The 23,145-nt window shown below is 37.0% G+C and overlaps 2 protein-coding genes across 3 annotated transcripts in view; one reads left to right on the top strand and one right to left on the bottom strand.

Annotated features, from left to right (window-relative positions):
• The window catches only part of LOC576137 (sodium-dependent phosphate transport protein 2C), a 31,453-nt gene extending 28,478 nt beyond the window's left edge, over window positions 1-2,975 (top strand). For both annotated transcript variants that reach the window (XM_011667633.2, XM_796934.5), the window contains exon 6: window positions 263-2,975. In XM_011667633.2, the coding sequence (XP_011665935.2) occupies window positions 263-1,245 (983 nt within the window). In that variant the 3' untranslated portion in view covers window positions 1,246-2,975. The remainder of the gene's footprint in view (window positions 1-262) is intronic.
• A 2,419-nt stretch (window positions 2,976-5,394) lies between these two features.
• On the bottom strand, window positions 5,395-22,664 carry LOC115930015 (phosphopantothenate--cysteine ligase-like). Its single transcript, XM_031000333.1, has 5 exons — window positions 22,571-22,664; window positions 21,207-21,352; window positions 17,582-17,796; window positions 16,438-16,623; window positions 5,395-5,964 (listed from the first exon to the last, which is right to left on the bottom strand). The coding sequence occupies exons 2-5, from the start codon at window positions 21,244-21,246 to the stop codon at window positions 5,782-5,784; spliced, it is 624 nt and encodes a 207-aa protein (XP_030856193.1). The 5' UTR covers window positions 21,247-21,352; window positions 22,571-22,664; the 3' UTR covers window positions 5,395-5,781.
• Between the last annotated feature and the right edge of the window lie 481 nt (window positions 22,665-23,145).

The following is a 23,145-nucleotide window of genomic DNA, read 5'->3' as shown; positions in this document are numbered from 1 at the left end:
TTTATTTTTTATTTTAAAGTTACACTATGTGTTTTGAGTCATACTTGTTGATAATAGACAAAGGAATCAAGCATATTTTTTAAGTTTGAAAGGATGAATTTTTTAACTTCATAAATTGTTACATATTGGAACAAGAAAATCAAATGCTCCTTACATGATAAGCTATCTACTAAATAATTATGAAAAAGATCTGTTGGCATTGTATTTTATGAAATAAACCAACCTTTTAATATTTCCTTCTCCTTTTTTTTCTTTTATCCAGGCCACTTCATCTTCAATAATACCGGTCTGTCAGATCGAGCTATCGGTGGCATCCTCCTCGTAATTGCTCTGGTCATGCTCTGCAGCTGTCTCGTCATGATGGTCAAGGCACTTAACTCCCTTCTCAAGGGTCGTGTTGCTGGTATCATCCGTAAGACCCTGAATGCAGACTTCCCTGGACCCTTCCGCCACCTGACGGGGTACGCTGCCATTCTGGTCGGTGCTGGCATCACTTTCTTGGTCCAGAGCAGCTCAGTCTTCACTTCCGCCCTGACACCACTGGTTGGTGTAGGGGTCATCACCCTTGACCGTATGTACCCGTTGACCCTGGGTTCCAACATCGGCACCACAGCGACGGGTCTACTCGCTGCCATGGCCAGCTCTGGGGACAAGCTGGAAAACAGTATCCAGATTGCACTCTGCCATCTTTTCTTCAACATCTCTGGCATTCTCCTCTGGTATCCCATCCCTATAATGAGAAATATTCCAATCATGCTGGCCAAGAAGCTGGGCAACACCACCGCAAAATACCGCTGGTTCGCCATCATGTACCTCATCCTCATGTTCTTCTTCCTACCCCTCTCCATCTTCGGTCTTTCGCTCATCAGTGTGTGGTGCTTATTAGGTGTAGGTGTTCCCATCATCTTGATTACTATCTTTGTCGTAGTGGTCAACACCCTCCAAGCCAAACGGCCACAAGCTCTACCAGAAAAACTGCTCGACTGGGAATTCCTGCCCCTTTGGATGCACTCCCTTTCACCGCTGGATCGCCTTATATCCAAGCTCCTTTCCGTGGGAAAGAGGTGTTGCCCATGCCGATCAAACTCTAAAGGAAGCCACAATATCAGTGGGCAACCACTGGTACACAGCAATAGTGCTTCCCCGGTCAAGGTGCACTATGACGTAGTGAATGACCGCACAGAAACTTTGCCCGCCTCGGAACTTGGCAATAACGGCGATGCTAAGCGATTGAGCACCCTATGACCACACACTCCCAAACCATAGATATCGTGCTAACCATGTGTATTATTTCTAGGGCAGTGCAAATTACCGATATTTATATATTTGTTTTCCATCCAGTCACTGATTCAGAAAATGCATGGCGCAGGAAATATATTTTTTTATATACATGTCTTAGTGTACACAGCCCATCTCTTGCTAATATTCTAGACTTAAAAATGAGTGGGGAAAAGTAGGACAAAGCAACTACATGTATTCTTTTCAACAATTACAATTAATTGGAAAGATAGAATAATGTCCTTCATTTGCGGATTTTAATATTTGCAAATGCCAAAGTGTGCCCTGGCATCATTTCTGATGCAAATCATTTTCAACCTGGATATCCTAAGTAAGACCTCAATTTTAATGTATATGTCCAACTTATTATATAGATAATATAATGGTTAGTTAAATTATGTGTTCACTTCTGAGAATTTTATAACGTAAATTAAGGTGCATACATACATAACTAGCCACCAGACTTTGTCAATATCCTTTTTTTTTCCTTCTTAATTCTTATGTTCTCAATCAACAAGATGATCTGGTGAAATCTGTAAATATAGAGAAATTTATCAAAACATTTTTTATATATAAAGTGTCAACATATTGTACTCAGTTGCATTAATTAAGCATCCCCCTCTTTTCGTAATTTAAAAAAAGAAAACATTGGACATGGAAAAAAAATCACAATCCTCCTGTACAGCATGTAGTTATTTGGAGGTAGTGTAGATTGAAACATTCCATCATTTGGACTGGTCAGACATCTTCCAGCATATGTATTTTTGTTACATAAATTATTTATTTTGCTTTGTGACTGAATGACTGAAATCTCATTGTTTGACACATATTTATTTTCGTGAATGTACATGTTAATGGGTAACTTGTAGGCGATATCTGAAATGAGTATCTTTCAAATGGCAATACAGAACATTGAGAATATCAACAGTAAAACTTTCCTGTTCAGAAATATAACCCAAAATAACATTTTTGAAGACTTAAAATAGTGTTTCCTACAATAGCTGTATCATTTTACAACAGGGTAAGTTGCATTATATTTAATGAATTCATTCAGGGTTGTTCTGTACATGCAAATATCGGTAGGAAGTTTTGGCTGTTGCATATATTGCTTTTTGGTCGAATCACTGCCAATCATCAATGAATAATCTTTTGACCATGACAATCATATCATCATTTTTCTGTTTTCAACAGAAGTATTCTCCATTGGACAACTAAAATACCTGTCATTTATCGCACACAATGTCATTGATTGCCTTTACCCCAGCTTGACTTATGTTATTTATATAGAGTGCAATGAAATCCAATCCAGGGTAATACCAATGAATGATATAATTAATATCCTAGCTTGTGATGGTTCAGAGCCAGAAAGGCATTAGAGCTTGTAATTGAACACCTAAGTGCCTCTCTGATTCTGAAGAAGTCATTTCATGGCTTTTGTGAAATGTCTCAACATACTGTGTTATAGCATGCTGCATTATGTATATTGTATAAATACATAAAGTGTAGTAAACTTAATATATGTCTTCATCGTATGTGCCTGGCTTTACATGTAGTGATCCATTCAAAGATTTCTGATGTTCAGGATTATAGAGAAAAGAAGAATACCTGTATTCTGTAATATGGCAGTTGTATTTTTGTTTGATTTTATTTTCTATTTTGTTTTCTATTGATGCTTAATAAATGAGCCAAAGACTTAATAACAATCTCCATGATACTTTGTTGAGTTAAAGTGTTTTACAGTGAAGGTGATATAGTTGTGAGAGACAGAAAGAACTTGGAAGAAATGGTTTGCAATGGAAAGGAGAAAGACAGATCCATATCAATAAACACAGAACTTTGAGAGTTGTAGAGAGACAAAAAATATGAGCTATGATCCATTTTATTTTTCAGAGAGATGGTGAGAGATAAATTTTATTTTCAAAGAGTATCAAGAGTAGTTTTTGCCCGAGAAGTATTTCAAATTCAAAATAAAATGCTCTATGGCAAGCACTGTCACAGCTGGTAGAAATCTAGAGCACCTTAACAAATTGAATGGCAGGGACACGTATTTGAAGAAAATTGGGGAAAATTTGCAATGTATAATTTGGCTATATTCCTAAACCTCTTTGATGAAATAGAGCCCAGAGCAATTGTGACCAGAGCAAATGTTTGAGTCCTTTTCGCTCAGTTGGCACATGTATTGGAGAATTTAACCCTTTAGGCACTACATTTATCTCATAGATGATCTTTTATGTCTGCAGCCCTAAAGATTCGACTTGAAAATGAGTGAAAAATGCTTTTTTAATTCTTTAATAATTACGCTCCTGTAATTCTTGATAACTCAAAGAGCAAGTGTACCAAATTAATAACATCTTTTCACATTATTAGATTGATGTGTCAATTTGACATACATGTCTTATGTCTTCAAAGTCATGCATAGCTTTTGTTTTTATTTTTTTGTACAACATTTTAATGCTGTACAATTTGTATGGCTTACTGTTTGCATCATTATAATATGTAGACTGAAAGTTGATGTTGCTCGTTTTCTCCGTTCAGAATTGGGAAGTTAGACACATTCACAGACATGTAGGCTCTTGCAATTACCTCTATAATATATCCTCTTGCCACTCCTTGGATGTTTTTCTCACTCCTCATTAATCATTCCTGTTCAGTATTTATATAGCTACATTTCATCACTCCACATTACACTTGAGTCCTCTCCCCTTCCCCCTCCCCCCCCCCCTCTCTCTCTCTCTCTCTCTCTCTCTCTCTCTCTCTCACACACACACAAATTTATTTCTCTCTCTCTCTCTGGTAGAATTTCTTGAATACTGTGAAGTGGAAAAACTAGGCACAAAAGCAAATTCTCACTTCCTATCAGTTATGTAAGAAATACCAGTCAGACATATAAGACAAAAAATAGTAAAGGGGTAAATTTACCATATTAGACATGGAATACCAAAGAGGCAATTTTAATTAAAAAATATATTTTGCCAACTGTTCACAAGAACAAATACAGAGGAACTTATATATCAATATTCATTCTATAACTGCATTTAATTCTAACAATAAATTAGGTCAACAATTACCGCTTTTCTGTAACAAAACAAAATTCTCTGAAATATCTAACTGTAAAGACCATTCTTATGCTCAGTTTGACTTTTCTATAACTTTCACTAATCCGTTTCCCCAAAGTTTCTTCTTTGGCTCAAAGCAAAAGGTTTTTGGTATAATTGTATTACATTGGATAAATAAATAGCAGTGGGGGTCTGGGGGAGGGGGGAAGAGACACATGAGGGCAGGGTGTATGTGCACCAAACAAACCCTGGCATACATTTACCCAACAAAAGTGCGCCTCATTTTTACACATACATGTAAGCCCCTCCCCTTTTTATTCTTTCTTGCTTATCAAAGATTTTGTCATACCTGTGCAGATGTGCTCTCCGGTCAAGGAATCAAATAGTCTTATGGTCAAATACATTGATGTATATTGTATACTACATGTATTTCCCAAAGTAAGCATCTCTCACCTCTGGTTCCATAAGCACAATCATGTGATCAACATGTGATTATCAAACGCTGCACCTCCTAACGGACAAGTGACTAATTGGAGGCCTATCATGGAAAACTTGTTGATATGGAGTTGTTCCAACTTTAAAACTTGTATGGTTGCCAAATGTCTTAAAAATCAATGCTCCAATAAATGCTGTCATATTCTAACACAAGGCTATGTTTTACACAATGAATGTGATTAACAATTATAATCATAGGTATAGAAATTCTTCAGAAAAATTTTCTTATTAATAATGTCACTAAACTTAGTTAAAATCTGTACCCCCAAAAACCCTGAAAAGTTTAGTTTTCCACAAAGCCGGTACATTAGAGGTGAATTATTGATATAAAATTGGCTTTTCTTCAGACGGTAGGCCTTAAGTTTGTTTCCAAATTTACATGCATGTGCAATAAAATTGGAAAGAGCTTCAAAACATAAAAAATGCTATAAATCATTATGAGAATGTAGAAGTAAATATAATAATTCTAGTCATGTAATGTAATAATAATAATAATAGCTCACATTTATAATGCGCCTAATACTACGTTTCTAGGTATACCTGCTTAGATGGTAAATACAATGAATGGATGGCTGAAGAATGGATAAGGAATATAGGTTTAAGAAAGAATACCAGATGGAAGAGTACTTTGAAGAGAACTTGAATGCTTGAATCACCACCATTTTCACCTCTATCATCAGGGGTAGACTGACCATGGGGAGCTTGGAGAGTTTTGGGAGTATTTCCCATGGGCCACTTGATATTTTAAATTGAGAGATGACCGACTTCTCATTCAAGGGCACCCGTTGATGTATCTTATAGGTTGAGTGGGCCGCTCACATCAACATTCCCAAACTGAATTTCGGTCTCAGTCCGCCCCAAGCTAACGTCTTGATCCTCTTGATCCTCCTCCTCTTCATCATCCTCATCATCTCCTCCCTACTCATAGAGGACATCATCACCAGTATCATCATCACCTTCCTTGAGCACTTTGAATGAAAGCTCCATGTTTGGCTACCAGATCTTGGACTAAAACGTCTTCCAGCTCCTTGCCATCCTTCATCTGTTCTTCAGAGAGCTCCAGCTCTGTCTCCGAGTCTGCAGTGATAACGGTGACCTTCCTCCGTCTCTCCTCCAGAATGTTGGCAACTACTACCTAGACAGTCAGAAAAATAAGAAATGTAGCAAGATATACAAATTATACATACTATATAAGGGAAAAGTTAATGTCAAGAATATGCGAAACTTGCTTTTTTATAAAGTAGTGTCATTCATCTGTATAGGCTATTTGGAATTCAATAAGTTTGATTTATGTAGCCGATAATGCCAGAAATAATTAGGACTTTTTGAGTTTCTAGGATAATTACAAAAAAGAATACATTTCCTATGAAAAAAAGGCAGATTTTAAGAAGCACATGCTAATTTACAGGGGCTATGTTCACAAGTTAATTAATAACATATATATTTACAGTATTATACAAATAACCCTAACACTGTTCTTATGATCAAAATGGGAAGTATTCTTTTTCTTGGTATTTTAGTTTAATAGAGCTATCAAGTACTAGCTAATAGCTATGAAAAGCATAAAGATCTTTGGCGCAGTTCTTCATGTATGGGACAAAACATAATGGACTAATTCTAATGATCTGTTTTTAAATTAATCAACTTTTCTGCTCTGTTATGATGCAAGATAAGCCTACAATGACACCAGTAGGACACTCCAATGTCAATATTGTGGAAAAAGTAAATGTAAATAATATCCTTAGGAGAAACCAAACCTCTTGATAAAGGGATTATCAGCTAAATATTGACTCTTTAACAACAGATATGGAATGATGAAATGGAGGTCAATATCAAAGATAAAGCGATTAAACTACAGGACTGCGAGAAGAATATCAGTAAATTTATACCAATTTCACCACTTAAAAATCAAAACATGGATATCTCATTCTCTCTTGAAGGACACTGCAATTTCCTCAGGTTTTGGGGTTATGAGTATTTTTAAACAATTTATAGTAGGATAGAATCATACAGGATGATGAAATTGATGTCAATAATTACATAGCGAATACAAAATTATACACTTAATTATAACATGATGGATTCAGTAATTCATCATATTGATTAACTCATTCACTAATTTGGTACTGCACGAATCAAGTGTGACAACATGCAGTCGCTTCAGAACCGAAGTGTTTTGCGTAGATATCTAAGAACTTTTTAAACAGTAGGGGAAAAAACGTAGTTGTTATCATGAAAATCAATGCTGGTAGTTTACCTCAACAGGATTGTTATAAAAAAGTATTATCAACTTAAGAGTCATCATTTTCACTACATCTGGATGGGAATGCATTTCAATAGAGTGGTGAAGTGTGAAGTCATCAAAAATCTATTTTTAGAATTTCTCAATTTTTTCTTCATATTCCGAACGAACACCAAAAATAATGTCCAAATGTCGAAAACCAATTGAATATGTTAAGTATTGGCCAAGATATGACCATCTGAATGAATATAATTATGTCCTATGGGAGAACTCAGTGTTATATGCTCTGGCTCCTAACCATTAGGAGCCAGAGCATATAACACTGAGTTCCTATTGGGAGTATATTTATTCAGATGGTCATATCTCAGCCAATACTTAACATATTCAATTGGTTTTCGACATTTGGACATTATTTTTGGTGTTCGTTCGGAATATGGAGAAAAATTTGAGAAATTCTAAAAATTGATTTTTATGACGTCACAGCTTCAGTACTCTATAAGTTATAACATTAGTCTACTAATAATTAGCAGTACACAAAACACTTTTATTATCTCAAGATTTATTCAACAAATAAAGGCTTCAACAGAGCAAAGCCAGTAAAAAGCACTAAGATGAAAGTGTCTGGTAAGCTAAAGTTGGATTGCTAAAGGGTCTTAACTCACATTATTCAACACATACTTAATGTCCTTCTGGCTCTCAACAGGCAGTAGAATACCATGTTCTGTTGACGAGTCAGACTAACTTCATCTTGTCTGATCATTTCGACCCACATATAGTAGAGAGAATATAATAACCCAATCCCTTTATAAAGTTAGTTTTGAAACTAGAGTACTTCTATTGATTGGTGGGCCTACTGAATGCTCCATCACATAGTACAATTATTGATTATACCATCCCTGGGAGGTCATACAAGGGTGTTGAAGCCTAACTTCATATAAGAATATATAATCATATAAGAACAAAAACAATGTTAGAGCGGCAGAGACAGAAGCACGTACCTGCTCGTTACCTGTGGTCACATGGCATTATGTACCCACATTTTGCCCGCTCAAGTCAAAGCAAGGCCTATAGACAGTAAGGTCGTCTACCGGCCTACGTGATATTTCAACTTGAAATACATCTTGAAGTGTCTTATATATCACAGACACGTCTACTACACATCTACTGAGACAAGATTTCCTTTCAATTAAAAGTTATGTAGTCCATCCTCTTGCTACATTAATCCAAGTTATATACCAAAGCCACCTTGTGAAATTCATCAGGTTAGACGTTTCATAACTTGATAATTGCTACGGCTAACAAATGCACAGTCTGCATCCAGGTCAATTTCTATTCATCTAGTGAGAATTAATTTATCAAATTCTGTGTACCTTTTCATTGCAATTACATACATTTTGTGGATTGCCTAAATAACTTTTGATTCAGAGACTTGAATATACTAGTAGAGTATATTAAAGTAGAAAAAGCAAAGATTTCTGCACACACATGTCCATTTTTGTTGCATTGTTACATTGTATTTGACAACATTAAATTTCAAAAAGAGAAAATAAGGGTTTAGATTAAAATCTTTAGAGTGTCAACCTCTTGAGGGATGCATATCACTGTTTTTATTGCTCATTGGCAATTTTAAAAACCTCTACACTCATGTGATGATACTAGATATTTCCTTTCAGATACATTTGTACATGCCTTTTGATGAGAATGATATAAAAATAAAAGAAAATTGTAATGTTGCCAATTTGAAAAAAAGAGGTGATCAATTTAGCGAATCATTATTGAGGGATGCAATCATTTTATGAAAGAATATATTACCTAGACACATACCTCAGAAAGTTCACTCAATGTGTTAAAGGTTAGTATTGCAGTGTAGAGACATGACATGTATCCCAATGCCCATGGCAACATCACCAACAAAATTAACTCCTAAATGGACCTCATTTTTGGGGAAGATCATATATCATCTGCAAACTGTACACTGGGAAGATCATATATCATCTGCAAACTGTACACATATCTAAAGAGAAGTTGAAGTATGGTTCACTTGTAAAGTTAAAGTCAGAATCCTGTCGTTTGAAGGATGCTAATGTTGAAAACCAATTATTCAGTTAAAATTGAGATTCAGGTAATACAACACATGCTCCTGCAACAATTGCTCCAGATCAATTTCCTACTCTTAAAATTCTGAACTTCAACCATGGGCCCAACCCCTGTACACAACCCTAACCATAAAGCTGGAATAAAACCATTTTGCATTTGCAACCCTTACCCTAATGTTATACTGCTGACAAAACAAAGCTAAGAGGAGTCAGAGCAATTTATCACTATAGCAAAATTGGTTTGGGATTTCCTACAGACAGTGTATTGGCCTGAATATAGCTCTACTACCAAGCATTAGGCTGGAGTGAAGCATGACATAGGCTAATAGGCATGCTGTACAGTCCTATTAAATCCAGGATTAATCTCTGATTAAAAATGATCATATCAATTCCTTTCTGATCTCATAAGATTAATTGTGACCATTGAATATTAGTCTAATAAGCACTTTGGGTTAGAATTTATTCATAGTTGATTAGTTTCAACTTTCCCACAATGATAAATTTTAAAACAAATAACAACAAGTGTTACAACGCCATTATTGTTCAACATTTTTTTCTTCCTTAAACCAAATGAGTTTAAACTTAAAAAGTAGATTTAATTATTTCTATTATTTTCACCAATGTTTCCCCTATCAGTCTACTGAGTTTGAATAAAGTGTAGGAATAATTATTTCCATATGATTAAATACAAATGTGCCTTTAAAAAAAAAAACCTTTGAAGGTGACTTTCAGCATATACAACCAGTACAGTGCGCTGGTAATCCTACTTAAACGAGTAGACATTAAAGGAAACTAGACGACTTTGATTTCTTCCTATGACCCTATGTTGAGGAGCGTTACATGAGATCTGACACTGTTTTCACACTGGCAATATTTTGCTTAACCCCGTACTATAGGTGGGGTTAAGGGGGGGTCTTAGCCCCACCTATAGTACGGGGTTAAGCCTATTCCACTTTCTGTTCAGACTGGTTTTTACCAAAGTGGGCTAAAGTGGGCTAAAGTTGGCTAACCCCACCTATAGTACGGGGTTAACTAACCCTGCAAAATAGCAGGGCTAACTCCGCAATTGTGGTGCTAACTCCTGCTAACCCCGCAATTGGGGTGCTAAGCAAATGAATGAGAACAGAAACGAAAAATAGTCCGGTACTACGCAATGGAGCGTATCGGAGCTGGCCAGATGCGAAGTATGTCCAATAATAACATTCACGATATCCGGGGTTAACGAAATGCAGTGAGAACAGCGGGAATTTTCTTATTCCGGAATAGCGAGTGTGAAAAGCCCCCAAAAATAGTCCGGGGTTAAGGATAGTACGGGGCTAAGCAAAGTACGGGGTTAAGCAAAACCAGTGTGAAAAGAGTATGAGTGACTCCTTCCTGGAATGATGTTAGATGATCAATGGGTTTAACAGCTCTAACATAATCTATATGTTACAGATTCCATCACACCAAACTGGGATGATCATCACATGATATCTAGATGCTCGACATTCATAACATAAAAGCCACTGGCTAATCAAAGTACAGTACTGTAAATAATTAAAGTAAAAATTAAAAAAAGTGTAATGACACGGTCACACATCTAAGCAAAGGTAATGTTTCAATGAATTGGATTGTTTATTTTTTTTATTAAAACATCCCAAATGGACATAAAAATAATTCTTGCCAAGAGGAGGACAAACAGATAAAATAGTGAACAACTTTCAGGAGGTAGTTCAGATGAACCATACAGGGTAAATAAGGACAAACATTGGAAGAGGGTTTTCTTCTTCTCAATAATGAAGCAGACCCTTTCATTACTGAATAAGAAAATGTCAAGGGTCTGCATAATTCATTAGGGAATATCAGGGGTGATAGTGAGCACTAAAAAAAAATAGGTTTTTTGTTTTCCCCTCAACCACGCCCCCCTTGAGTAAAAAAAAAAAAAAGGCGATTCGCGGGGAAAAAACGGCATCTACCAACATTCCCCCCTTTCGAGTAAGAAAATTGGGAGAAAAAAATAGGGCAAAATAGGGAAGAATAGAGAAAATAAGGGGGGAATCAGGAAAATCAGGATAAAAAAGGGAAGAAAAAAAAAATCTTTTTTTTTTTTTTTTTTTTTTTTTTTTAAATCGGGAAGAAAAAAAAAATCGGGAAAAAATCGGGAAAAATCAAAAAAAAAAATCGGGAAACCGATTTAAATCGGGTTTTTATCAGGCCTGGAATATACAGTGTGAGTCAAAAAAAAGTTTACACCTAGAAAATTGCTCATTTAAAAAAAAAATCATCTATAAAAAGCAAATTATTATACATCTTATGAAAGAGTGTTTTATCCTGAATCATTTGGTATCATTTTTGTGTGGTATGTGTTCACGCTTGGATAAACAGGAGGCATTGTTTGCGAGAGTGCAAAAAAACGACTTGCACTTCAATTTTTGCACTCTCGCAAACAATGCCTCCTGTTCATCCAAGCGTGAACACATACCACACAAAAATGATACCAAATGATTTAGGACAAATCACTCTTTCATAAGATGTATAATTATTTACTGTTCATGGATGATTTTTTGAAATAATTAGCAATTTTCAAGGTGTAAACTTTTTTTCGACTAACACAGTATTTCACATTTATTTTCTGATTTGTCCCTAATCATCAAATTTATGGGGAGCCAATGCATGTTTGAACAAGAATGTTGTATGAGTAGAGCCAGCAGGATAAACCACACAGAGGGCCAGCCAAACAAAGGGATTGACAACATCGTCTACTGTAGTCATGGCAACATGATTGCTTGGAATCACAAGTCCTCAAACTGCAGGGTCATGATCCAATGTGTTCTTGGTAAATTGGGGAGGTCTTTTGATTAGTCTGCTTCGTATCCAATTCATTGTTGTCTTGAGTATAACAAAATTCCACATGAGTTGATATTTTTTCATATTCAACCCTTACATGCTATGGATCTAACCCCCAGACTGCTACATTGTACATACATGTATACCCTTATGTCTGTCAAAAGTCAATAGTGGTTTTCCATTGTTTGTGTTATTAGTCAGTCAAAACGATTTGCCCTTCATTGCATTTCAAGGGCAAAGTAAATCACTATTAAAGTGTGATCAATAAAGAGTGATTTCCAAGAGAAAGAAACACAGAATAACAAATATTAAGGGCAATTTTTGTCTGCCCATGCATTTTTGTAAATGTATGTACTCAGAATGCAAAGAGGTAAAGAGGGGTACAAGAAGCACACCAAATGATTAACACCTTGTCTGAAAATGTCCTTTTTTTTAATTTAATGCAAGATAAATTTATGCTCAATTCACACAAATATTTGTTTTCCCTCAAAAAAGAATAAATTCACCTTTAACAAGAGTTCTAACCTTTAATCAATGATTCAAGATTTTATCGTACCTCTAATATAAAGACACAATATAAGACAATCCCTGAAATTGGATTTGCTATCTCCAACAGGGAAAGGCGGTCACTTTAAGGGACACAATTTCTAAAGAAAGACAAACAAAATGCTAGTATTTGAGAATTCAATGGCTATGACATTATTCATGTACATGCTCAAGGTTCTGACTGTCCTGTCCAAAAGACCAAAACATCCATTTTCAAGGGTGTAGGTAGCATGAGGGAGGATCTTAGTACTATTTAAACTCATTTATCTGAATTTTGCTCAGTGCCACTGCTTCTAGTGTACTACTTTCATCTACAAAATTATGTTTCATCAAAGAGAATTGTTCATTTTCAAAGTGGCATAAACATTGAGATGATTCCATTGTAACCCATGCAGCACATAGCATCACTTATATTTTACGATCTACAGTACAGGGTCAGGCGAACATAAGTCACTATTTATATATCCGGAGAAAGAGAAAGATGCAATATCCAGTACATCCTAAACAGTCAAACAATTTGTGATTTGTTGTGAATAACGCACATTTCATATCAAATGAATGCATTTAATTGAGAGAGGTCACTTCAGTACCGGTATGTCTTTCCTCAACGTCATAATTAGATTAGCTGCTAGACAAAAGGTAGGGTGGAAAAATGTGTGAGATGGAAGAGGGAAATTGAAATATTAGTTCAAGGAAACCTCTGATACTGTACAGACAACATTAATATAACCTTCAATTCAGTATCTATTAATATCAAGTAATCAGTGTGCTTGGTGACATGACATACATATATATATATATATATATGAACATGAACATAAGTAATATTGAAATAAAATATTTGAGAGCCACATATCTTTACATGGCATAAATACATAAAATTTAGTATAATTATAATTTGCTATATATTTAAAATACAGTGATACCAGTTGGGTTTTGGTGATTCTGTGCAATGACAACTTAGATTATGTAATTTCTCCATTTATTTCATTAAAAAATCCTGATTCTTGTCATGGTTATGTCATGAGACTTTTGAATGAAATAAATGGAGAAAAGATATTAACACATAGCTTTCACCACATTACAGTTTTTAAAAAGCCTGAAAAGAGACTTTGACACGTTCAAGCCCAATATGCCCTGTAGTCCTGTACATTATGAAGCCTGAAAAAAGCCACTGTTCCCGAAGTAACATAATCTGAAATCACAAGATAGCCCAATGAGCACCGGATCAAAACCTTCTGAAAATACAAACATTGCTGTTCCATAATTATAATGGCAGACTGAGCAGTCAAAGAACTATACAAATGTTTTAAATTTTCGAGAGACATTCAAATGAAGAGATTTCAATTTGTCGGTTCGGCAAAATCGGATTGTTATCTGACTCTCAATGTGACTTTCGTTACACCTGTGCGTGAGTTGAATCCTGCACTGATCAGACAAAAAGATTATGAGGGAGAGAAACAGAGAGAGAGAGAGAGAGAGAGAGAAAGAGATTGAGACCCTGTTCTCATTATGAGTTTGGACCATGGATTGCTCCAAGACGGCACAATCTGTAGCGCAGGACAGAGAGGGCCATGAGAACTCTCCAGGTTTGCACCTGCAGTCAGTTGGGGTGCTCTATTAAAAGACTCCCCATTACATGAAAGCGCATATACATTTCTCAATTTAATACAAAATGACTGGTTGCCACTGAAGTCAACAAACCACTTCTAGGGTGTTAGTATTACAGGAGATAGCTTGATGTGAAGCTCACAAGATCCCTCTATCTCATGTGCTACACCCCCAGGAGGTGCTCCAAAGGTTCCCTGTTTTGGATCGCCAAGGCAAGACATTTGGTGGACCAGAATGACATTGCAATATTCTCACCTCAGATATAGCATAATTTAGCGCCCACTGGATAGCACTATCTCTTGTAATGAGAACAGGGTCTGAGAGAAAAAGGTGAGGGTTCTAAAAAAAGTGAGAGAGAGAGGGAGGGAGGGAGGAAGGGAGGAAGGGAGGAAGGGAGGGAGGGAGGGAGGGAGGGAGAGAGAGGGAGAGAGAGAAAGAGGGAGAGAGAGAGAAAGAGAGGGAGGGAGGCAGGGAGGGATGGAGGGAGGGAGGGAGGGAGGAAGGGAGGGAGGGAGGGAGGGAGGGAGGGAGAGAGAGAGAGAGATAGAGCCGAGAGAGAGAGAGAGAGAGATAGAGAAATAGGCAGAGGCAGGCAGACATACAAAAAAGATCAAGACAGATAGTGATAATCTTTTCTGCCTTCTGTAAATGGCTTCAAAAGCACGATTCTTCTACTCCCTGGGAGTCATCTGTTTTTTTAATTAACTGTAAAAATACAGATTTGCCTTATTTGTTCAGCAACCCCGGAAAAAAAATCCACATTTGACCTTCCCTTTATAAGATGAGTAATAAACAATTGAGCTACAGAAAGCAGAAGCAAAACCAAAATAGATTAAGTATTACCGGTAAGTGGATGACCTCATTTTGAGGCATGCAACCCATCACAACTCTATCACATGCACATCAAGTGTATCTATAGTCTGTGTCACAGTTGAATCTAACTCATCCCTCCCCCTGTCTGGCCTAGGAAATGTATTAACCCTGGTTATGCTGAACTGCTTTACTTATCTTTCATCATTCCCCTATACTCCTCTTCTCTCCCATATTTTTCACTTTAAAAATTTTTGCTTACCGGTAGTTCATATACATTTAAAAAATATATAGCTTCCCTAAGCCTGTCTACATGTACCTATTGCTTATTCTGTTCTCCCATTCCCTGCCCCCGCCCCCCTGCCGCCTCTTAACTCCATGCCTACTCTCTTCCCTCCCTCCCCTAACCCTGCCTCCTTTGCCTCTACCTGCCTGCCTTCACTCTGCATCCCCTATGCATCCCTCTCCCTCACTTGCTCCCTCCCCTGGTTATCTTTATAATTTTTTTTTTTTTTTTAATGATCTTTCATCATTCCTTACCAAATTTACAGTTATTTCCTGTAAAAAATTCAAACAAACTTGTTCTGTTCATGACATGAACTATTTTTATTTTTCTCTCTTCTCTTCATCTCTCCTTTGTACTCATGCAATTTCCTATTAATTCCCTTTACCTCCATTCTCTATCCCTCCCTAGCTTGGTACTTCTAGCTACAACCCTTTTGTAATTCTCACACTCTTTTCATTAGATTATGAAACAAAATGTAATTTCTCTTTGCATGATTTGTTATTGCTTGAAATTTGAGAGCTAGTGTTGCATTATTTTATACCCCCACATATAACAATACCCCCATATTACAATACCCTTCACATATTGCAATACCCCCACCAATAAATATGATCTAGTGCTTTTCAAGTGTCCCTTTGCAAAAGGGTTTATTACTGGTAACATAATATGCAGGCACTTACAAGGCAATTATACATCTAAATATGGACAAAACACAACACAAGAGGGCGTAAGACACATCAAGAGTACTGTACATATTCTTTTAATTTTCACTATGGCTAGAGAGATAAATTCTCTCTCTCTCTCTCTCTCTCTCTCTCTCTCTCTCTCTCTCTCTCTCTCTCTTCTCCCTCCCTCCATCTATCTATCTATCTATCTATCTATCTATCTATCTATCTATCTATCTCTCTCTTTCTTTCCTTCTTTCTTTCTCTCTCCCTCTCTCTCTTTGCAGCTCATACTCCAGATCCATCTTACAAAAAAACTTAATTATCTAAAAATCTGACATCATTCATAGGGTCCATCAAAATGTAGAGCAAAAACTTCTTTCTGGCATTGACGGTAGTTAAGCTGAGTCTATGTCTGGATCCACTGACCACATCTTCCCCTTAGGTTAAAAAATATGTCAGTTTTATTAAAGAATTCACCATCTTACATGTTATTTCTGTCTGATCAATCATATAGCAGGCTTACCTGATGCTGGTATGTATCAAGAGCCTTTCTGGATTTGAGGAGTAGAAGCTTGGGATCCGTCTCCAGCTTGAAAGAGACGATGAACGCTTCTGGAGCCCACTGGTGGATAAGAACTGGAAGCATCTTTGGGACAGAGCTTAGTTTGACCTCTGGAGGACCCTCTGATGACTGCATCTTGTGTTCAGGCTGTGTGGAAGAAAGAAAAATTGCATTTTCAGTTATCTAAATTTGTTTACATTCCTTGGGTATGATCTAGCATTTCCTCCAGTCAAAAAGACTGTCATTGTCAGAATGATCACAATAAAAAGTTAAGTTTACCTTGAAGCTATAAAAAGGATGTATAAAAGGATGCAAAACTTTTTGGGGAATGAATAGTCTTGTCTCATGATGCAGAAAAAACAAGGAAGGCAGTGTTTTCATTTTAACCTCTCATTTATGCAAAAAATAGTTACAATCAACAATCTTTATAGTTTCTCATTTTTTGTTTTCATTGTTGAAAAAGAATGTCTTACAGACTGATGCATATGTTCATTAACATTAAATGACTATTTACTCTATTTTGCCATTTTCTTAACCACACTTTCTAACAGGTAAATCAATGTGCCCATCCAAGTGTGAAAGTTCCAAACTTGATCTTCATCAAAGATAGTAGAGTGTTATTTTTAAAATTTAATTTGATATATATTTTATTAATGATTTATATAAACATTTTGAACAATAAAGAGTGTCCACTTTTTTCAAACATTTATTGCTGCGTGTATGACATCAGTGGTAGTTAATTCAATATTTCCTGGGCTTATAACTGTTTTATACCAAAATTTTATCAAACCATTATAGTTTTCCATGTTTACATATGATTCACTTCTTGAAATCCAGATCAGTTGGCAGGAGCGGATCCATTATTGCAAAGGAGGGTATTCTTAAAAGTTTCTGACATGCTCCCCCCTCTGCACCCCATTAAAAAACCCAACAAAATAACAACTACTACAAAAAAACAAAACATCGCCACCTCAAAAAGGGGTGGGGTCACATAATTGGAGTTGTGTTCTTCAGGTATGCTACTTTTGTTTTGAAGGGGGAGGGGGAATAGGTCGGATGTGTACACCCCCCCCCCCTATGCCATTGCAAGTCTATGTCTACCAACCATTTCAGCCCTGGGTATGTAGAAGTCTGAGACCGCTGCTGCCAGGAGGAACATGCTCTTCTGTTCCAACTGACCCAAGACGTCGGAGATGCTTTTCAGGAAGTAGAGGTAGTCTTGAAGAGAGAAGAATGGGATGGAGAGAAGACTGTTGGAGGAGGATGCTGAATGGTAGGCTCGTAGCACCCTGGCAAGTCTAGTGGACTCATTTGGTTTTACTGTCAAGAAATATGCAAATGAAATTTAGGATGTACTACATGTATACCCAAGTTCATAACTTGAACAAAAATGAGCAACAAAAAGGATAGATAAATATTTTTACTAGAAATATGAAACAAATTAAAATAATTTTGAGGTAAAACCCGGCCAAATTTCAGTTGTTTTAAGCATATCTACACAAAGAACTTTGATTTTCATACAGGGATTCTCAAACTGATTAATTTGACAAAAATAATTTTCTCTGCAATAATTCCGCTATACATTGCCATGCTGGATGCTCAGAAAGCATTTGACAGGGTTTGGCAGGAAGGTCTTCTGGCAAAAATAGCAGCAACACACCCGTCCCCAGGTCTGCTGCATACCATTGCAGAATTCTACAACACCTGCTCAAGCAAGGTGTTCTGGGACCATTCTGTAGGACCCTCTTTTCGTGTCCTACAAGGAGTAAGGCAAGGAGGTGTTTTATCTCCCATGCTCTACACACTCTACATTGATGACCTCATCAAGCTCCTGAGAGAATGACATAAAGGTTGCACAATCAGGAACCTCTGCATAGGTGCCATAGCATTTGCTGATGATATTGCTCTCCTTAGTAACAACCCAACATAGCTACAACAGATGCCTAACATCACATTCCAGTATACTCAAGAAAGAAGATACAAGATCAACCCCACTAAGAGCGCTGTCATTGTGCTGAACCAACATCGTACAATCAGCGGACATTCCTGGCATATCGATGGCGAGCCAATAGATGAGGTATCCTCCTACAAGCACCTTGGCATTACCAGGACATGTGACCCTCAACATGATTATGCAGCAGATTCAATCACCAAAGGATACAGATCCTTTTATGCCTTAGTTGGAACCTCTCCACTCGGAGCAAGGGTTGTACCTCACATCACGTAAAAAGCTCTGGACAACATTCTGTGTGCCACGGATGCTGTATGGCTGCTCCAGCCTGCCTTTCTCCAAAGCAGTGCTGAATCGCCTTTTATTACCAAGCTTTTCAATCAGTCATTATGTACTGGTATTGTCCCAAGTGCGTTTAAAACTTCTCATGTAACATCGGTGTTGAAAAAGCCCCATTTAGATCGAAATGATTTAAAGAATTATCGCCCTATAGCTAATCCTATGTTTGTTGCTAAAATCAGTGAATGTATTGTAGCTAATTGAAAGTGTATCTTAACAATAATTGTCTATTTTCTGATATGTAATCAGCTTACCGGCAGTTTCACTCAACAGAAACAGCACTGCTCAAAGGCCGCTCGAGTTTATTTTATATACAAGTCCACTCAGTGATGTAATAAATGGACATAGAAACATACACCATGTAACATACGCGGACGATTTTCAGTTGTATGTAATCCTTGAACCCTGTCACCGGTTGGTTAGCTTGACAAATCTTGAAGAGTGTGTTAGTAATGTGAAATGTTGGGCACAGAAAAACTATCTGTTTCTCTCTTTCTCTCTTTCTCGTTCTGCTCACCTTCTCTGGCTCTCTCTCGTTAAGCATAACAGTGACAAATCTGAATTACTTCATATCACATCTCAGTTTCGTAAACCCTTGACCTTGCCAGATTTTGTTTTAGATGACAAAAAATTGTGTACCTCCGAATCGGCCAAAAACCTGGGTGTTACCATAGACACTGCTCTTAATATGACTCACATAAGGAAAGTATGTAAGGCTGTATCTTATGGTATCCACAAAATTTGTAAAATTAGGAATTTGTTTAGATAAACCCACTACAGAACGACTGATACATGCATTTGTCACTTCCCACTTAGACTACTGTGATGGCCTTCTAGTTCATTTGTCACCCTCCAACCTTGTTCCTCTTCAGCGTATCCAAAATGCTGCCGCTCGTCTAGTTACCCGCTCAAGACCTTATGAACATATTACTCCAATCCTCCACAATCTCCACCGGCTGCCAGTTCTCCTTGCCTTTAAAATCTGTAACGGTGAATGCCCCACGTACCTTTCCAGTCTCGTAAAATCCAAACACCCCTCCTCCATGTTGCGTGCTTCAACTTCCTCTCACTTTCAACTAATACCTGGCCCTCGTGTGAAAACAGATACGGTGATAGAGCACTTTCTGTAGCCGCCCCCCAGTTGTGGAATAGCCTCCCTTCCTACATCCAAAATGCTCCTTCTATATCCACTTTCAAAGTAATGTTAAAAACCCATCTGTTCAAATCTATATCATGAATTTTGTCTTCTCTAAACATGTCAATTAAATAAATGATGTCATACTAGTATTTGTTATGAAATAAGTCATCTTTAGCACAATTTAAGTTAGATTAGGTTTATTCATTTATTCATTTATCTGTAACAAACTGTAATTTTGTAACGTAATATAACGTAACATACTGTAATTTTGTACTGAATAATATTGTGGACATTGCTTCACTTAATGGCTGCTGGGACAACAGCACCACAGCGCATAGAAACAATGTATTAGGTGTGTTATAAATGTGATCAATTATTATTATTATTAAAGCACAGATCCACCTGTTCAAACAAATATTGGGGCTTCCAATAACATCAGCTGATGAAGCCGTTTATCTGCTTACCGATACCTTCCCGATTAGTCAGCTGGTCTTACAAGATAAGCTTCTACTCCTAGGGCAGATCTTTAACATTGACTTGGATAGGATTGAATACAGGATGCTCCTTCATGGTATCTTTTCCTACACCTCTTCTATCCAGCAATGGCGCTTGGCTCTAAAGCAGCTCAGCCTTCCCACTCTAGACGAGCTTGTAATAAAGCCCCCAACTATGGAAGCGGATGGTGCAGTCAGCAGTGATGCGAACTTCTGAGTCCAGACAGCGTGTTGGCCTTACCTACAAGACATCTTTATCCCTGTGGACCAGAAGACCTAAACCAAAGGCCAAGGATCTGTATCCTGGGCATATCGCCATGCCAAGCTTTAGGCCAGCTATCACCATTCGAGCCCATATCTCCTGCAAAGTCTTCCTGATCCAAGTCAGGCTTGTCAGGATCAGGAAGGAAGCTGATGACTGCTGTCGTATGTGTCGGGCAGAGCGAGAAGATGTTGAGCACCTTGTTTCAACTTGCCCAGCCCATTCATCTGTGCATCAAGGCCTTATTAAACGTATTAAGGATAACCTCAACACAAAACAGTTCACACAATACTTGAGTCTGTCCCTACGCTGTTCTTGGAGTCGGTGCTCTTTCTCCCTCCTGGATCCATCAGCGATAGTGCCAAAACACAGCTGCATACAATTATTTATACGCAATCTTCACACAACCCGTCAAAATCTACTTAACAACCTTTAAGTACCCCAACGACCTATAGAAAGCCATTTATGGAACTTCAGCAGACTCACAGTGCCGATGATCTCCGATGTTAGCAGAGGAAGGATACAAGAGAGAGAAAGATATTCTACCTGTTATTGCACTTGAACTTGACTTGGTCTCATCTGGCATTACAAAAAGATCAAGGAGTTTCTCTTCTGGGAAATGCCTGACAAAGGGCTTGGCTGACTTTGCCCGATGCAGGAAGATGACAGCATACCCTGCTGCTAGAAAGTATCTGGAAATATCAAAGTGATTGAAAGGGGAAAAATAATATTATTTAAAGTAAAGGTTGAATAAAACTCTAAAAGTATTAGTGACATTACAATAATGGCCAAAGAGATGAAGGCTATTAGGAAGGCTATGAAAGCAATGAATATGAAAGAGCATATTACTGGGGATGAGTATTAGGCTGCCTAGGAGGTCTTTTTTGTCTTCATTGATTACATGATTTTTATGATAGATAATCTTTACATATTTTGAATCCCTTTGATTAAACACTAATTATTTTGTTACCAGCCCTTAATCAAGAAGGTTTGAGATTCTCGATAGTTGATACTGCATCAATATATGATTATCTGTCACCCTAAAGCTAATATTGAGCTCTGGTAGAAAAATGAGAGAAAAAGTGATAAATTGAGCAATATCCGATTAAAAATAGGAAGTTATGAATTGTTGAAGTTGTCATCAGTGCAAATTGGCAACAGTGTGACATATAGATCTCGCAAGCTTTCATTATCTTAGTTCTTGATGACGGAATAGATTTGTTTCATACAGCCGTTGTATAATAACAAACCAGTATTTGCAAGAATCATATTTATGGTGAAAGTATGAATGAAAATTTTCTTAAGGAAAGTTTTTTCATTGAAATTTTTCATTACAGGCCAAATGGGAGGGGACATTGCAGGATACGTCACAGAGTTGCCAATTTGTGTTTGATTGATCGCAACTTCAAATATTCATAAATTTCTTTTTAAATGGTTTTTGCTCATACTCTCACTGACCTGTTTCTCTTTTTTTTCTGCTTCTATTAAAACCAACTTAATATCAAGGTGGACTTTCCCTTTAAAAATTAATTGATATTATATACATTAGAACATTAGAGCATCAGTAATTTATTCTTACTCCTACCAGCCCCTGTATAATTATATGGTTGTGTGGCCGGCAGAAAGGCATTAGCATGTGTGCATGCCATAAAGCAAATTCCTGGTCACTTCCTTTTAATCCCTTTTTTAAAAACATGGCAGGGATTTCTCTTCTGAATAAAAAAATCAAGAAGTGAATATGGATGGTAGCTACATAATTTGGGTATTTTTGTATCAAATACAGTTAACTCTGCATAACTCGAAGTCCAACTTTCTCCAAGTTCAATCAATTTGTTTGACCAAATCATGCGAAGCGTATGTTCTTCTGCTAGCCGCGACACAATAGTTGATGTGATATATTAATTTGTTACCATACTCTGTGGATGCAGCACCTCTGGTACCAGTGCTGAAGTTATCAATGAATCTCACGGTTCTGCTTTCCATTGGTACAGCTGTCCCTCCAGACTGTTTGATGAAACATTGAAAGAAGGATGGTTAAAAAAAAGATTAGCTGCAATAGACCAAATACATTCCCCTCACATGGTGATGCTGACACTGTGCCCTGTTAAAAAAAATATTTGTTTTATTTTCTCCCAGTATTCTTTCATCAAAATTGGCTCCCAACACTTTAGTACGGAGCCCGGGAAGGGACATGGTAAAAATATTTTTATCTCGTTAAAACGAGATAGTATCTCGTTTTAATGAGATAGTATCTCGTTTTAATGAGATAGTATCTCGTTTTAATGAGATAGTATCTCGTTTTAATGAGATAGTATCTCGTTTTAATGAGATAGTATCTCGTTAAAACGACATAGTATCTCGTTAAAACGACATAGTATCTCGTTAAAACGAGATAGTTATCTCGTTTTAATGAGATAGTATCTCGTTAAAACGACATAGTATCTCGTTTTAATGAGATAGTATCTCGTTTTAATGAGATAGTATC

This window comes from Strongylocentrotus purpuratus, unplaced genomic scaffold (genome assembly GCF_000002235.5).
Source record: "Strongylocentrotus purpuratus isolate Spur 01 unplaced genomic scaffold, Spur_5.0 spur5_scaffold_6, whole genome shotgun sequence".
Classification (NCBI taxonomy): Eukaryota; Metazoa; Echinodermata; class Echinoidea; order Camarodonta; family Strongylocentrotidae; genus Strongylocentrotus; species Strongylocentrotus purpuratus.
The sequence above is the reverse complement of the archived record's forward strand: the minus strand, read 5'-3'. Positions and strand labels throughout refer to the sequence as shown.